The sequence below is a fragment of the Capra hircus genome, chromosome 11, assembly GCF_001704415.2.
Source record: "Capra hircus breed San Clemente chromosome 11, ASM170441v1, whole genome shotgun sequence".
NCBI classification, from domain to species: Eukaryota; Metazoa; Chordata; class Mammalia; order Artiodactyla; family Bovidae; genus Capra; species Capra hircus.
In genome coordinates this window covers 70,907,911-70,924,959 of record NC_030818.1, presented here as the reverse complement: position 1 = coordinate 70,924,959, position 17,049 = coordinate 70,907,911, and the positions used below count along the sequence as shown (strand labels likewise).

At 50.6% G+C, this 17,049-nt stretch overlaps 1 protein-coding gene across 3 annotated transcripts in view; it reads left to right on the top strand.

The window, feature by feature from the left end:
* Positions 1 to 17,049, top strand: part of PLB1 (phospholipase B1) — a 132,641-nt gene that overhangs the window by 75,132 nt on the left and 40,460 nt on the right. For 2 of the 3 annotated variants that reach the window (XM_013967846.2, XM_013967845.2), the window contains exons 23-35: positions 1,302 to 1,353; positions 1,673 to 1,753; positions 2,914 to 2,979; positions 3,308 to 3,408; positions 5,439 to 5,520; positions 8,417 to 8,521; positions 8,634 to 8,729; positions 8,958 to 9,029; positions 10,093 to 10,131; positions 10,696 to 10,756; positions 11,558 to 11,646; positions 12,560 to 12,633; positions 16,733 to 16,776. In XM_013967846.2, the coding sequence (XP_013823300.2) occupies positions 1,302 to 1,353; positions 1,673 to 1,753; positions 2,914 to 2,979; positions 3,308 to 3,408; positions 5,439 to 5,520; positions 8,417 to 8,521; positions 8,634 to 8,729; positions 8,958 to 9,029; positions 10,093 to 10,131; positions 10,696 to 10,756; positions 11,558 to 11,646; positions 12,560 to 12,633; positions 16,733 to 16,776 (962 nt within the window). The remainder of the gene's footprint in view (positions 1 to 1,301; positions 1,354 to 1,672; positions 1,754 to 2,913; positions 2,980 to 3,307; positions 3,409 to 5,438; positions 5,521 to 8,416; positions 8,522 to 8,633; positions 8,730 to 8,957; positions 9,030 to 10,092; positions 10,132 to 10,695; positions 10,757 to 11,557; positions 11,647 to 12,559; positions 12,634 to 16,732; positions 16,777 to 17,049) is intronic. The other variant, XM_005686861.3, reaches the window with a different exon arrangement.

Sequence of the window (17,049 nt, the reverse complement as noted above, 5' to 3'; positions counted from 1 at the left end):
GAAGGATCTGAGGGTCAAAGATGGCTGGGTGGGCTCTCTTGGGGGGGTGTCCCTTGCTCTGGGGCACAAAAACCCACTAGCCCACCCCTAACCACATCCCCAGGAACTAGTCACAATTGGTTCTGATGCCAGGTACATGCTTTGATCAAATTGCTTTGCCTCATCCATATTTCTTCCAGAATAATCACAAACCTTACTTGACCATGTAGTTCCTAGGGATTCCTATGTTTTGGTTCCTAGATCCCCTGATATTCTCTCAACTCTCACCGCCACCCTGAGCTTGAGCCCCCATCCCCACCCACACCCCAAGCTTGAGCCCCCATCCCCACCCACACCCCGAGCTTGAGCCCCCATTGTCATCCACACCCTGAGCTTGAGCCCCCATCCCCACTCCCACCCCGAGCTTGAGCCCCCACCCCAAGCTTGAGCCCCCATCCCCACCCGAGTAACTTATTTATTCAGGACTGGAAAAGCAACAGATTATCCAGAGCAGAGATCATACAAAACCTAATAGGCTTTATCATGAATTCTGTGACTTCCTCTTCCTTTTGGTGGGGGAGGGGTGAAAGGCTACCACTTTATGGCTTAAAATTTGAGGCTTACGTTAATATTACCTAATCTTGCTTTTTTCCAAGTATATGTCAACTGATGGCATAAGAAGAGAGGCAGTTCTCAGAATGACTAGATGAGGAAGCCATCTCAGAAGGAAGCCTGAGTTGAAAGCATGGAAGTAACCAGAGCAGAGTGATTCATATGGCCCTGGATTTCTTCCCTGCTTTCCCCCAGGCCCCAGGGCTCTTCCATGTGAGAAATCTGTGTATCCAAGCACGTCCTGTGTTGTAGGGGAGAGTTAGGGACTATTATCCCAGATTATTGTTATTACAGATGAAGACACTGTAGCACCAAGAGACGGAGTGGCCTGAACAAACGTATTATCTCAGCCACACGGTCTCTCGTCTTTATGCCTCACAGGCTTTATCTCAAGTTCTGATAACAACCTGTCCTACTAGACAACAGTTGCAGTTTAGAAAGTACCTTTGTTATCTCTCATATATCCTGTGTAGTAACTGTGAGATTGAACAGAGGGTCAGATGCCCATGTTTCCTTGGTGATGCTGCTGAGGCTCAGAGAGGCCAAGTAATCATCCCAACACTCTGGCCCATAGAAAGAGCGGCAGCCCTGCTAACTTCAGAGCAATCGATGAGGAAACTGAGGCTCGAAGAGCAAAGTGTCCATCCAGGGACTCCGATGCCTAGCCTGCTCTGCTGGGCACATGACTTTTTCCTTATGTCTGCCCTCAGGGACTTACCTGTTCAGGCCAGGAGGCTGGTGGACCTGATGAAGAATGACAAGGTAAATCTGGGGAGAGTGGCCTCTGGGCCTACCTGAGGTAGGGCATCCAGAGCAGAGAGCAGGTGGGAGGAGTTATGGGGATGGAGAGTTTCAGCTCTGGGGAGGACAGGACACATGGGAATCCAGAGAGGCCACCTTAAAAAAAAAAAAATTAGCACCTGTGACCTCAGTACCCCCAAACCAAAGAAAAGAAATTATTAATGTTCCCACTAGACCTCCAGGGTGTCCAGACCCATCCCTGCAGTGTTCAGCGCTTTGTATTTTCCTAGACTTGACTCTAGGGCAAGGCATTTACTTGTTTGTTTCCTATTCATTTCAGAATATAAATTTTCAGGAAGACTGGAAGATAATAACCCTGTTTATAGGTGGCAATGACCTCTGTGATGTCTGTGATGACCCGGTAGGTCTCCAGGCCCTAACCCAAGATTCCCCCAGGAAGGATTTCCACCCCGGGTCACTGGAACAGTTCAGCTGGGTTGGGACTTGGCTAGTGGTCAGGCAATGATCCAGCCTGGGCAATGTACTGGGGGCAAGCAGACACTGAAACACTGCTCTATCCATAAGGAGCTCACACCTCCAGGGCAGGGGGACACAGACAGCTCAACTTCAGCTGTGATAGAACTGTACCTAGAAGAGAAGTCTGGGGTCAGGACTGCCGTGGGATTTGGCATGGGGGTGGGGGTGGCGTCAGAGGTTTACAGAGAGCAGGAGAGTCTGGGTTGTGAACACAAGAAGCTTTGTCAGGCAGAAAGAGGACCAGCAGAGCAAAGTGGTAGGTCTGGCTGTGGCTTGAGAGCACCTGCTCCCAGAGGTGACTCTGCCTCCCGAGACTCCTCAAGGCTTGCTTTCCTGGCATCAAAGTCATCAGAGACTAGGATTTCCAAGCTGTGTTGTGGAGGGCCCGCAGTGGGGCCTGAGGGCCACTGGCTATGGGGTGGAGCAGATGAGGAGGTGGGGCCATGGGTTGCTCCCTCACTTCCCCTGAAGCTTTGATCATTTGGTAGAGCAAGGCTCTTGGCTAAGTTTCACTCAGAGAAAGGGTTCCACTGCTTTTCTTTAAAAATGTTTGATAAACACAAGATGAGGGGAAATCACCCTTAAAATGTTTTACCCTTGGGGAGGGGGAGGCAGGAGCCTCTTCCCCTCTCCTTGTCTCCTCAAGTAATATGGTTGAGCTGTGGGTTCCCAGGCACGGGCAGCTCCCGCAGAAGTGATCAGCCACTAGGATGTTCAAGCTGCAGGAGATCTTAGAGGGCCCTTGCTTCAGGATCCCAGTTCAGAGGTGTGATGTGCTTTAGCTAAGGCCCTACCTCTAGTTGACGCAAAGTGGGTCCAGAGCTTTCCATAGCAGAAGAAAGGGTGTTTCCCTGAGGGTCACAGCCTTAACAACCTTGAGGACTGTGAGGTTAGGGTGGAGGCTGAGGTCCCAAAAGAGTCTGTGCTTCAGTGTTGCCCATTCAGACTGAAAGGCAGGGAGGAAGGGACCCAGGAGAGGATGCGGTCCTGGTTACAGAGAGACTGGGTGGTGACTGGGGTTAGAGACGTCGCCTCTCCCCGCAGGTCCGCTACTCTCCGCAGAACTTCGTGGACAACATTGGGCAGGCTCTGGACATCCTCCACGCTGAGGTACGAAGGCTGGCCCACATGTCCTCTGAGCCGCTCAGCCACGGGCCTCCTCCTTGGGCGTCTGGCTTCCGGCTGAGACCCTCCCACGTGGCTCCCTTCTCCTGGAGACCAGCGCCGGGCACGCTGTCACTCCTGGGCCCAGCAGCCTGAGCACACGCGTGTTAACAGCGAGCAGCAGAAAGGAGGAGACAGGGATGACGGATGTGGGTGGGCCCAGGTGACAGGCCACAGACCTGACACCCAGCAGGAGGCACGGGCCCCAGACCTGGGGGAGAGGCTGGCACAGCCCAGCCTTGATCCTCATGGGGACGATCTGGCCTTTGCTCAGGTGCCTCGGGCCTTTGTGAACCTTGTCAAGGTGCTGGAGATCATCAACCTGAGGAAGCTGTACCAGGAAAAGAATGTCAGCTGCCCGAGGCTGATCCTCCGGTGAGTTGGATGTTCTCCACCTGTTCCCAAAAGGGCCTATGGGTCCCTTGGCAGAGAGTGACTCTGGCTGGTGAGAAGAGCCAACGGCAGGAGCGTGAGGAGTGCTGAGACCCCCTGGTCACACCTGACAAGGCCTCCTGGAGGAGACCCCCAGGGCATTGTGCCCGCCCCCGCCACCCAGTCCAGGCTCCTATACCCTCAGAGGACATGCATTTGCCACCCAATGTACTTCTTTTGCTATGACAGCTCAGGACGCTCTTCAGTCCTCCAGGGAAGAGTAAAACATGAGGGACAGGCGAGCCTCTGTGGGCCAGGCTCACTAGGGCCACGTCTTTCTCAGTGTCCAGAGCCTCCCCGCTCCCTCCCAGAGGCCCAGCTCCCCGACAGATGAGCCTCTGTTCAGCACGGGTGCTCCGGGCTGCACAATCACAAAGGTAGGGCTGTGGTCACCTTTTAGGAGAGAGGGTGGTCAGGTCAGAATCAGCTTGGTAGAGGACAAAGAACCCTTGCCCCGAGAGGCTGCCTTCCTCCCCAGCCTCCAGAGCCGAAGATGGCTCCCCTGCTAATGTTACCTGTGACCCTAGGGAGTAAGACGTCCTTCTGCCCCGAGCGTGAGCTGTTCCTGACTGCAAGGTCTCCTCTGGCCTGTTAGCCCAGATCATGGTGGCTGTGCCCCCCACCCCTTCTTCCCTCCCCAAGCGCTATACAGGCCTCCACCACAGGTCTGAGCACATCACGTGGTAATGACCCTGAGTGCCTCTCCCGCACTCAGCCCTGAACTCTGTCTAGGTCACTGCCAGCGCAGAGTCAGGGCTCCGTGGCTGTTTGCTGAATGACTGAATGAATAATTCACAAGGGCCAGATCTGCTCTTGGAAATGAAGGGATATCTTGGCTGTCCCCTGAGGATGCATGCCAAAGTGCCCCCGGGGGGCCTAGACTGCACGGGTCCCCTGGGGAAGGCCCGAGGATGCTGTGAACAGTGGGAGGACGGCTGCCGGGCGACACGTGCCTGTTAGCGCAGCTGGTGTCAGGCGGGCTATTTTTGGCTGCTGACTCATCCCCTGGCTCCCACTTTCTCCAGTCACTGGGCCACATGGAGCGGGGGAGGGGACAAAGAGAGTTCAGCATTTTTATTTCATTTCAGAGCACCTCACCTAAAAGTCTCTGGCTGCCCATCACTACAAGGCTTCTAGACGATTTAAGCTGAAGGTTCGGGGTTGGCATTTGTCTGACCTGGAATGGCCAAGTTGCTGACAGTGGGGTTAGGAAGGCTCAGGGTCACCGCATTCTGCCACCTGTCCGCTGTCTTATCTCAGTGGCTGTGCTTTCCTTGGTGGTGCTGAGTCTGCATTGAGCCATCCTCACTATTATTGCCTCCTGCCTACGGACCATAAGCCCAAATTTGTGAGATGGCTAGTCAGGGCAGAAGCGGCTTAAACAGGGGTTGAGAGCTCAGGTTTAGACCAGAGAGACTTGAGTTCAAGTCCTGGCTCCCACACTCAGCATCCACATGAACTTGAGAAACGACTAAACCATGCGGAACCTTAGTTTGCTCATCTGTAAAATGGGGGCAATGAAAAGACAGTTTCTAGAATAGCTAAGAGGATTCGGCAAGTTAATACTCATGAACCTCTCAGCACAGTGAGCTCTCAGTATGTGTTATCATTATTATTGATGTTGTCACTGTTATTTAGAAGGAGGCATGCCTTATCTCTACGACACCGTTCTCAGACATTCATCGGGTAACTTGGCTCCCTAAAAGTCACTCCTGCAGATGCCAGAAGATATAACTGTTTCATTTTCATGAGCAAATCCAGATCTGGGAAATTTTCTTAGGTTTCAGCTGGTGCAGTTGGCAAGTTAGCCAGCCAGAGCTGCCTGCCCACCCCCCTGCCCCCCTCCGGCTCCCTTAGCACAGGCATCTGGTACCTTTGAGTTAAATATATTCTGAGTCTCAAGCCAGTGTTCCTGTGTCATGCTCTCAGACGGTGGATCTGGTGGGTGAACACCTCTGTGGTTTGGTCTGCAGGAATCTGTGTCCCTGTGTCTTGAAGTATGATGATAATGCGACAGAGCTTGCCTCCCTCATCGAAGTGAATAAGAAGTATCAGGTAGGCTGGGAACTGCTGTGTGGTTCATGCTTCTGGTTAGAAAAGGAACAGACACTTAGATTATTTCAACTTCGACTGCATGTGACATTACCACTGACCAGTTTGCAGATATAAAGACCGCCCCCTTCCTCCAAGGCAGAAGATTCAGTTTATTTGAATCAAGTTACAGAGCCAAGTCACTCAACACACATGACCAAATCTCAGTTCCTGGCCTTACACCAAAATAAATATTTCCAATTGTCTGTGGAGAATGAGTATGAGGTTCTGACTCCTGGGGCAGGAACCCTTGCCACCCAAGAGAATCTGGAGGATTCAGTGTGACAACACGTACTCCTTCTGCCCTCCCTGCCCAGGGGGAGCAGGTGTTATTAGGTGTTACTGGGGTGCACAGGGAGAAAGAAAGCTGATGCTCTCCCAGCATCCTGTGGGCTATCCCTTTGAGGCTTTTCTCCATCAACTCTTTCACCAGAGCAATGGACTCTCTTGAGTTTTGTCCCAAAGAATCATCCAGTCACTTGAGAACAATGGTCACCTTCCAGCTCTTCCAGGCTGGGTATGATGCAGAGAGCTTCCAGGGTGGACCAATCCTTCAAGCCCATGGACTCCTTGGAGCAGAACCCCTCCTGCAGCCTCTTTCAGAGCAGCCTTGTCCACGAGAGGTGTCTGGGCTCAGGGCAGTGACCTATGTATCATTCTTCGAGGCCATTGCCAGGCCCCTTGGGTGACTCCTCAGAGCACGTCCCTCTGTTCCTTTGTCTCTGCTAAGGAAGTCATGGCCCTCACCAGGTGAGGGAGGGCAGCCAAGGTTATGTCTGTGAAAGCAGGCATTTTGCAGGTGGGGTTTGGGCGCAGAGCATAAGCGCTTATGTGATTCTGGTTGGTTTATTGTTTATTATTATATCAGATGTATTATTCTCTATAACTTGATTTATTTTTGGCTCTGCAGCGTCTTTGCTGCTGCACAGGATTTCCTCTAGTTGCGGAGGGTGGGGGCTACTCTCTAGTTGAGATGCTCTGGCTTCTCACTGCCGTGGCTTCTTTTGTTACGGAGCTTGGGCTCTAGGCACTCGGGTAGATGCGGCATATGGGCTGAATTGCGTGGTTCCCAGGCTCTAGACCACCCGCTCAATAATTGTGGCCCCTGGGCTTAGTTGTCCCTCGTTAGGTGGGATCTTCCTGGATCAGGGATGAAACCCGTGTCTCCAGCATCGGCAGGTGGATTCTTTACCGCTGAGTCACCAGGGAAAGCCCCAGATGTATTATTTAAGCAGACTATCTGGAAGAGCTAAGGTCAGAGGCCAAGCCACCAGAAATTGAAGGGTCATGGAATTCTGGGGCCATGCCATCAAACAATGAGTTTGATGGGGTCACCATAGACACCACCATCACTGCTGTTTCTAGAAACTAGATGCACCCTCAGCAAAATGGGTTCTGTGCCGTCCCTCCATCTTTCAATCTCTAGTTTCCAAACCAAAGCCTGAGGCAGGAGCCCCACACATCTACTGGGGCACCCATGGGCATGTGTGAGGGGCGCTGGGAGAGACAGCATCTGGGCTTCTCGCCTACAGTGCAAGGCGGGCTCTTCTTCACATGGTGGAGTGGGTTCAGAGAACCAAACAGAAGGGGAACCGTTTCCTGAAATGGCCTTCACACCCTCTCTAGATTAGCCACCTATTCCCAGGTCTGCTCTTGGTGACCACTGAGACCCTGCTGTAGCATCCCAGACGAGCTCACAGCTCAGCCCCATGAGGCTGTCACATCCTCTCTCTCAATCCTCTGACTCTCTCCTTCCTGTTCCCCTCTCCTTGAAGATGAGCATTGCTGTTAATTATTACCACCATGTGCCAGGCCTTCTCCACACTGCTTACACCATTTCTGAAAAGTTGCGGTGGTGAGCTGGGGGTGGGGGTGGGTGGTCTCCGCTGTGAGTAATTGTGGCTGATTCACAGAGACCCTAGCAGCATTTAAAAGAATTTAAGGGATGGTCCAGGCCTTGGTGAACATCCTCCACTTACAGGTGAGGAAATAGAGGTCCAGAGAGGGAAAGCAGCTTGCTGAAAGTCACACAGCTAGTTAGTGGTATCATACCTTCTGCCTGCCTCAAGGCTCTGTAACTGAAAGAGTCTCCCCCAGGAGGTTAGAGCTGATGTATTCCCAGCCTGGGGGCTCTCTAGCTGACGGTGGAAAACAGAAGGTGTCCTGGTGCCTTCTGAAGTAACTGCACTAACGTTCCGGGTGTGGAAGCCTGACTTCCCCCTCCAGACCGGGTCCTGGCCCCGAATGATGGAAACCCAGCAAGCACTGAAATGGTAGAGTGTGGCAGAAGTGGGAGCAAGAGCTAGGGTAACTGGTCCTTCTGGAACTGAGTCTAGGTGTAAGCTATGAGAGTAACAGCTCTGCTACCTCCTAGATAGATCTGAGCACTCAAGGGTGCGTGGAAAGGAACACTCATGCTCACACACACTGCTTGCATGAATGATACAGATAGGCATTAAATGTGGTGGTTAATTCGCCTTTGATTTCCTGAACCAGTGTATAACATAAATAAATGTAAGGATGATCCCCCAAAGTCTTTAAATCAAATTTGTACTCACTCCATCTCCACCCTGATCTTTAATCAGAATTTTTAAAAGAGGCTCAAACTGATGGACTTAGGGTTTTCGTTTTTCCCAGTCTGGGTCAAATAGATGCAATGGCAGCAGAGGCTGGGGGCAGGGCGTGAGATAAAGGCTGATCTGAAACATAACTAGCTGGCTCCTGATCAGTAGGGATTTTACTGCAGATTGATTTCACTCGAAGGTCAGATTGTGTTGAATTCTCTGGTGGAGAAAGAGTCCACACAAAGACCAGACAGGTGCAGAGAGCCCCCTGACCCCTGACTCTCTTCCTCCTGCAGGAGGGGACTCACCAACTGGTCGAGAGTGGGCGTTATGACACCAGGGAAGATTTTACAGTGGTTGTGCAGCCGTTCTTCGAAAAAGTGGACATGCCCATGACCCCGGTAAAGCCTCATGGATAAGTGGGAGCTACAGGTAGTGCCCAGCTCTTTCTGAACACCGCTGGTGTTATCTGCGTTCCTATGACACGGCCACTCTGTTCTGTCCTATGACCAGGAGGGGTTGCCTGACAACTCTTACTTTGCTCCTGACTGTTTCCACTTCAGTAGCAAGGCTCATGCCCACGCAGCCAGTGCCCTGTGGAACAACATGGTAAGATGACCAAGACAGGGAAAATTATGATTCCTCTGATAATAAAAGATTCTGGAAAGTGTTCAGAGGACTTCAGAGACCCATCACTCAGGCTGTGAGATTCCCCACACAGCACTGATGATAAACCCCAACGCCTCTGTCCCTCCCTCCCTTACCCAGCCCTGCCTCCTGACTTTTCCAGTCTTGCCACCTGTTTATCACTCCCCATCTTCCTGCTTCTTGGTTTAGTTGCAACCTGTCGGCCAGAAGACAAGACAGCATAATTTTGAAGACCAGATCAATATCACATGTCCAGACCAGGTAGAGTGAAGAGCACAGCCTTGCCAGGGGTCTACCTAAAGCCTCTTTTGCAGCCTTTTGAAACTTTCATTCAGGTTTCTCCGTTCCTTTCATCCCAGGTTCACATCCACACCCCCAGCTCTGTTCCCCTACCCAGCCAATCCATACTGCAGTTAACCATCCACAATCTCCCATCTGATTGGACTGTGAGGGGTGACAGCCAGTGGCCAGGATGCCCTAGATCTCACCTCTGTCTCTCCCTGTCCCCACGAGCCCTGGCACAAGTCTGCACCCAGGCCTCTTTCCAGCTGGGAGGAGGAGAGTGGTAGTACCATCCAGCCCTCATGTTGAAGCTGAGGCTGGGAGGACATTAAGGGCAGGATGGGACCTCTCCATGTGGTCCCCATGGCAGGATGAAAGAGTAAGGGGCTGGGACCTGGAATAATATGTTCTAGGATGGAGGTGAGGGTGAGAGTGGGGAGGTCCATTGGAAACCAGAGATAAGAAAGCAGACATTCACCAGGAACACAAAGTAGGTCTCCCTGTTCACTCGCAAATTGTCAGAAAGCTGCTCGGACCTTTTCAGGTGCTCCCTCACGCCTATCAGTTCCTTCCTCTGGATTCCCAGAGGGATCCTGGGTCCGGGACAGGAACCTGCTGAGTAGGGGCTTCAGGGCTGGAACCTGAAAGCGTTTGGCTTTTCTTGTCTGGGTGTGAGGCACCTAGGCTACTACAGGGCAGGAGTGGTGGGGTGGGAAAGAGGGTAGGAGTTCGGGACCTGGGCTTGTATTAGTAGATAGTGGGACTCTGTTAGAAAGGGGCAAGGTGGAGAAAGAGAGGTGACCTAGCCACCCCGGCCAGCTGGGTAAGAGGCAAAGTGCAGAAGTACTAGTTCCTGGGAGCCCTGCAGGGTTTATTGTGGTTGTTTAAGGGGGTTGCAAAGAAGGCTGGGTGCATCCTGGGAGGGGGCCCAGCAGTCACCCTGGAGGGCAGGGACTTGGGAACCTGGAAGGTATTTCTGCACGTGGGAGCAGAGCAGGAGGCAAGTTGACTTACTCCAGTGATTCGCCCCCTCTTCTCACAGGCCTGGCCATTTCTGAGTACCTACAAGAACCTCGTGCAGGTATGTACTTGTTGCTTCCTTTCAGCTCAGCCCAGTGCAGTGGGCAGCCCCTAGCAGGCACCAGTCCTGCAACGCAACGGGAATGTGGGTGAGCATTCCTGATGGACAGTCGGGGGGTATTCACACTCTTCTATAAAGTCCATTCACCTACACCTTCAGACAGTGGGGAGGGCAAAGTACGCACTATTGATAACAGTTCAGATGGGGGGCCAGCCAGTCAACTCTCAGCCTCGTTAGACATAACTGAAGAGAACCATTCCCTTATAAATCTGCTGCAGAAGTGGGGGGATGGGGAGGATATGTTTGCAGTGGGCTGGGATCATCTTGTTGATGTTGATTTTGGCATTGGATGGTAGGGGTGGTGTGGGAGGATCAGAACTAGGTTAACAGGTAGAGCCTGGCCTGACACCCAGAATCACCTGAGGCACCTTCTTCAGATGTCCTGCTAGGCCCTCCCCAGGGTGGGGCCCAGGAATCTGCATTCATTAAAGCTCTTGGGTGAGTCCGATGCCCAGACAGCTTCTCTGGCCCCTGGCAACCCTGGGATCTATTCTGCATCCCTAGGATTACGGGAGCCAGCTGCTGTGCAGTGACAGAGCCCCTTCTGCCTCACCACCCACCTCAGGTAAGCCCCCGGTGGCATACCAGGACTCTGGGCCCCTCTACAAGAACTCAGTTAATAGCCAGTGCTTGCTTCCTGTCTGGGTGGCCACCAAGGAGAAGTCCCCCTCTTCTACAGCGCAGTCTGACCCAGCAGGACCCACAGCAGCCAGGGTCCCCCCTGTTCCTCCCGCTAATGGGAACACATGTGGGGGAGCCACAGGAGAGCCACCCTCAGTGGCCCAGCCTGGGCTGTGACCTCACCAATGCCCAGAACTGGGGTGTATGGTGTCCACCAGGGAATCACCACAGAGAGCCAGCTCTGTGGGTCACCCTGGGCCCCCAGGCTCTGCAGTCACTGCTGCCGCTGGAAAGTTCTCAGGAGTCTTCAGAAGAGAACTGGGGGCAGAAAAAGACCCAACATGATTATTCCTCAGACTCTTGGAAATCCAGAACCCCAGTCTAAAGATGCCATGCATCAGACTGCGACCTCCTCTCCATGGGCCAGTGCCCATCTGGTCGTGCACTCCGGTCACAGCTAGTATCCCACGTGACTGCTGGCACCAAAGTGCTGGGATCCCATGGTGCCCGAGCATCCTGCCCTCCCCTTCTTCCTCCCACCCTCTCAACACCTCTCCCTCCCCATAGGCCCAAGTTGATTGGTTGTGTCTCTGATGGGGAAGCTGTTTTCCCTGCCCTCTGCCTCCACGGCACCACAGATGCCCAGACTCGAACGCGGGTCATGCGCCTGGTCCGAAAGCAAGAAGCACTGGACTCTGACGGTAGCTTCCTCCCCACAGACTCAAGTGTGTGTCTGTCTTTCCAGTGCACACCCTGAGACCTGCAGACATCCAGGTGGTGGCCGCTCTGGGGGATTCTCTGACCGTAAGGACTCTTGGGCCCCGTCCTTGCAGGGTGAGGGTGACTGTGTCTGCTCCAGGTCCCCGTTCTTCTAGCTCCAAGGCCTGTGCTCCTGGCCTCTGCGCTCTCCCACCCCTCCTCTGTCCTGACTCCAGCAGGCTGAGAGCAGGATGAGGGTTTGATTTTGCAGTCGCGTTCTCAGTCAGGCGTGTAAGTGGGAATTCTTCAGGAGTGAGCTGAACGGTCTCAGGCAGCAGAGGTTATGAACACTTAACATCACGTTTTGTACAACTGCAAAAAATAATGTCATTTTTGACTCAAAAAACCTTCTAAACCTTCCATGAGGGCACTTTCCCCTTGGATTATACTTTACAAGCAGCTCCAACCCTCACATCTGTTTCCTCTTTGCATCCGCCCGCAAAGCAGGAAAGACTCTGTAGTTGTGGTAAAAGTTATGCTCCTAAGTTCCAAGAAATAGGGCCATGGTATCATTCCAGAGCACCACTTTCTGGCAGCACTTCTGAAGCCATCAGATTGCCTTACAGAATGTCCCCAAGGGAAAGAGAACTGTGAAATGCATGAGAAATCTGTCCACTGCAGATCTGTAGGCTGTTTCTTCATGCACGTCAAGAACTTAGGAGCAGAATGCTGCTAATGGTTCTGAATCTCATGTTCGTAAAGCACTTTAAAGGCTTCATAACTGATTTTGCAATTATGATCCAATTTGGTCATAAAAACTATCCTGTGAGATAAGCAGGGCATGGGCTCAGGTCTGTAAGGAGGCAGCTGAGATCTGGGGAAGGCACGCAGCTGGAAAAACAGCCAGCCCAGGAATTCTGACCCCCTGGGGTGATGCTCTGCTCATGCTGCAGGGAACACCTTGGGAAGCCCTGCCCATACGCAGCCTCCCCTTTCTCTGACTTGCTGATTTTCCCATGGATTTTGATATTTGGGTATGTTTTCAAAGGCCGGCAATGGAATTGGCTCCAAACCGAATGACCTTTCTGATGTCACCACTCAGTACCGGGGGCTGTCGTACAGGTAATGTTAACCTGTGACCCCCTCCCACCCCATGCTCACTGCTCCCCCCACCCCCAGGGATCGAGTGGGGATGTGTCTCCTGTAAAATGTATAAATACGGAAGAGCAAGGACCAGGTCTGGAGGGGGCTTTCAGAAGGAAAACTTACCTTATTTCTGGAAAAATGGAACAATCTGATGAGTGGAGAGGATATTTTTCTTTGATAACTCTTTTCTTTTAATTGTACAGAAGAAGCAAACCGAGGTTCTTATCAGACTTCTGGGTCAACAAATTCAACATGAAATGCACCAGAAAAGCACCAGATCTCTGAGTCTTCACCTGCCTGTTTGCATGTATATGTGGCCATGTGGTTGTTCCTATGTTTCTTGTTTACTGTCTCTCTGTGTTTATTCATGTTGCTAATTCACGTTGTGTCGCCACACCTCTGCCTTTATGTATATGCATACATCTGTACAGAAAGTTCTGAAATGCAGCACCCACTTCAGGCGGAATCAGCCGAGTCAAAAACCCCAACCAATAGGCATTCCAGGGCCCCTTCCTTGTGCCTGCATAATGTGGTAGTGGGGGAGGGTGGTATGGGAGGCACAGGCTAAGCCTTATGCTCAGTTGGCAAGTGCCTGATGCTACAGGAACATAGAAGAGGGGATGCTCAACCCTGCCAGGTGGGAGAGGAGGGCTTCCCAGAGAAGGTGGTACCCCGTTAGGCCTTGACATGTTAGCTGGTAGGCGAGAAGAGTATTCCAGACAGGAAGTAGGACAGCTTAAGGCATGTCAGGAGAGTGGCTGCACGTGAGTATTCTTGTTTCTTTCTCTCCTAATAAAGTTCATGTTTATGAGCCCTTCGAAGTCATTGGTGATGAGCTCAGGACTCTGCCACGAGAGGGCAGAGCACTGATGAAAAGTGGGGTAGCCCAGGGCCGCCCCTCCCTTTCCTGCAGAGAGAATCAAACGAAACATTTCTTTCAAGGAAGCGAGCGGGAACAGTGTGCAGCTAATGCAGGCTGTGGCGGCTCTCCGGCCGGCCCTGAGGACCGTCCTAGAGAGAGAGTTTTTCCTGGGTGAGGGGCATCCTCACTCAGCCAGGAGCCACCCACAGAGAGGACGCAGATGTGGATAGTGTGGGGACATCAGCTAGCAAGAGCTGAGCTACAGGCCTCCCAGTGCGTGAGGTCCCATACACCTTCAACCACCCTCAGGCGGGGTGGGGTGGGGGGGTTCCCTGAGGAACAGAGTCAAGGTTGCCTCTTACCCACTGGGTCCAAGAGTTACCGAGGCTGCAGGAGAAAGACAAACCAGAGGGAGGAGCAGGAAAGCAGAGGGTATCATAGTCGGAAGAAAACACGAGGTAGGGGCAGCTTTACTTGGTCTGAGCTAAAGAAAGAGGCAGTGCTGTCGCATCCTCGTGTGGGAAAACAGATAATAAGACAGACAAGCCAGCCAGCAGTTGACAGGTGAGCTACCCCTGGTGTGGTCAGGGGAGCAAGGTGACCTACCTAACTTCAGTTACTGCGCAGATTCCCAGGATTTAGATACAGACAGACCATCTTCCGCTGAACGTTTCTCTCTGCAGCAGTGAAAAAAATCCAGCCATTGATGTTTCTTCTTATGAGTGAGGTCTAGTAAGGCCTGAAGTTTTAATCTTCTGGTTCCGTTTTCAAGGCCTCATATATTCAATGGCTCCTGTCCCTTTAAACCCTTTATTCTAAGTGTTTCAAAGACCTGCCCCCAAACCCACATGTATTAAAAGTAGAGGTTCTTGGTCAGAGTCTAAGAGAGAGTTTGACTCTTCATAAAATATGTAATGTTTCCCAAACTGTGTTCTATAGAACACTAGCCCCAATCTTTGTGTTTTGGGGGAAATTTTTCCAACTATATCCTTCCTCTGGGAAATTCACATGCATATAAGCATATTAAAGGCTCTGAGAAGCCCAACAGTGAAGAAATCTATTTAAATTGTGTCTGTTTAATCCAATATTTCCCTTAATCCCAGAATACTTTGTTTGTTCAGAGTACCTGTTAGCATCTCCTGGGAAATGTCCATGTAGTAGACCAAGCTGAGAAAAAGCAATTTTCTGAAGCTGTTAAAGCTTCTGGATAGGAAATTAATGATTCTAGGTAAACTAAGAATGCAATTTGAGCCTCTTTCTCCAAGGAAACAAAGTGGAGGGAGTAGACCTCATGGAGTCAGACTAGGGAGAAGAGTTCTTGGTATGTGGGTAGCTATGAGCAGGCCTTGCAGGAAGAGGTTAGGCTGTGAACATTTCCAAGGCCCCTTGGCCTGTAAGAATCACATGGCAGTGAAAGGCCCAGCTCTGGCTAGCTTACTGGTGTGCCAAACCTGGAGGTCTTCAGAGAATTGCCTTTCCTTCAGTTAAAATGTTGGCTTGATTGCTCATTCAAAGGACCAAAATAAAACTGATTTATCAAAAAAACCATCTCTTTGTCTTATTAATTAGGAGTTCAGTCTCACATTATTGAAACTCCGTTGATAAATGTTATCAAGCTTCAGTTTTGCATTTCTCTGCGTACTGTGAGTGACTCCGGAACAAAGCCCATCCTTTGAGCTCATGGTGTAATATGAACTCCGTTCATCTGAAGGGTCTTGTCTAAACTAGCTGTTTCATGTGGGTCTGTTTTCTTTCATGTTTCCTATAGTTCTGCTCAAAATGAGGGTTTTCATATTTTTGTTTCTCCTAATTTATTTGTATAATTCTCTCTTTTCTCCTGGAAGTGGGCTCTGAGAGATTTCTGTAGCCTATTGTCTTAATCACCTACCACACTTTGTAGAACAAAGATAGTTTTAGATAAAAAATTGCAATAGAACATACTTGATGTGTATGCATTTATATATATTTCTGTGTTTATAATTTTTTAGCTTTTATATGTTTCTGAAAGGAGGAAAGGAGGCAGGGTTAGAAGACAATGATGGGAGGAGGTATAAGTCTTTGTTATCTCATGCCAAGTGAAAAGTGTTGTGATGAAATGCTTTTGGTCCAAAGAAGGAAGGCTCAGGAAGCAGCTAAAGTAGTAGCTTCATGCAGAGTTGGGAAAGGATCAGAAGCTTTAAAAGCAGTGCCCAAGCAAAGGCCAGGTTCAGTTCAGACACTGGATGGGAGGTGGGAGAGAGATACCTGAGTGAGAATAGAAGGGTAGAGTTTACCTGGCTGCTTTTTCTCTCCACCTTTTGAGGATCTTGACCCTTTGACTTAAGCCCTTGACCCCACCCTAGTATAAAATAGTCAATTTCACTCCAAACCTTCTCTTGAATGAAGAACAGCCATAACTTTGATTCATGGCCTGTCCTTCGAAAGTCTACACTGGTGGGCTGAATGCTAACACTGTATTCTCTGAAACCTCTTGGCCTGGAACAATATACTGGGATGGAGGAGGGAGTCACAGAAGAAAAATAACAGTAAATATAGTACATCTGAACAGTGGACTTCATTAAAACAAATACTTCTCCCCTTGCCTCCCACATGTGTTCAGTTTAAATGCATGAAAGAAACTGAAAGTTCGAGTGTGTCTTGAAGTTAGATTGAGGGCCATAAAACTAGATTATATGAAGTTAGATCAGGTGTTGAAAGGCAGCGAGAGGCCATCCCCTGAACTTTCCAGTGGAATTTACCTGACCACTGGGCAGAGAAGAGCTTATCCATTTTCTAAAGGTTTCCAGTTCAAGCTGATTTTTAGTTACCTTTATGGTTTTAAGTTTCCATAGAAAGTTGATTAACCCCTGTTTGCCTCAGCTTCCTACTCTGTAAAATGAAGATAATTCATCTATATCCCAAGCTTGTTTGGAGATATGAGATAACTAATGTAGAGCATGGCTGGGTGCATAGTATAGAATCAGCTAAGTATGCGCCCTCCTGATTTGCAGAAGAAAAAAAAAACAGCCCTCAGATTTCACCTTCAAATCCTGAATTTGGAGGAGCCAGCCTCTTGGGGAATTCACATTTTTTCAGAATCCCTCAAACACAAAGAGGTGGCTCTGGGGCATGACAGATGCTGATGGTGTGGGTGTCTTTAAAAGATGGGGGCACTTTTCTATAAAGCCTGTACATTGATTCAGTCTCTCTCACTGACTTGCTCACTTTCTACAGTTCAGGAGGGGACAGCTCCCTGGAGAATGTGACCACCTTACCGAGTAAGTAACCACCAGTGTCTTGAGTCTGTCCACTGGGTCCATCTGATGCCCAGGCTTCCTGAAAGTGCCTCTTGGCTAAGAAAGGGAGAAATGACATCTTCCTTACAGACTGCCATTGAAATGAGAGGAGAGACCTGTGGACAGGCCATGGAAGGGGATGGAAAAAACTAGGTTCAAACCCTGGCCCTTCTATATGCTGGCCAGGTGACCTGGGCCAAGTTACCAAACACCCTGAGCCTCAGATCTCTTCACCCAGCCCAAAGGGTATGAAGA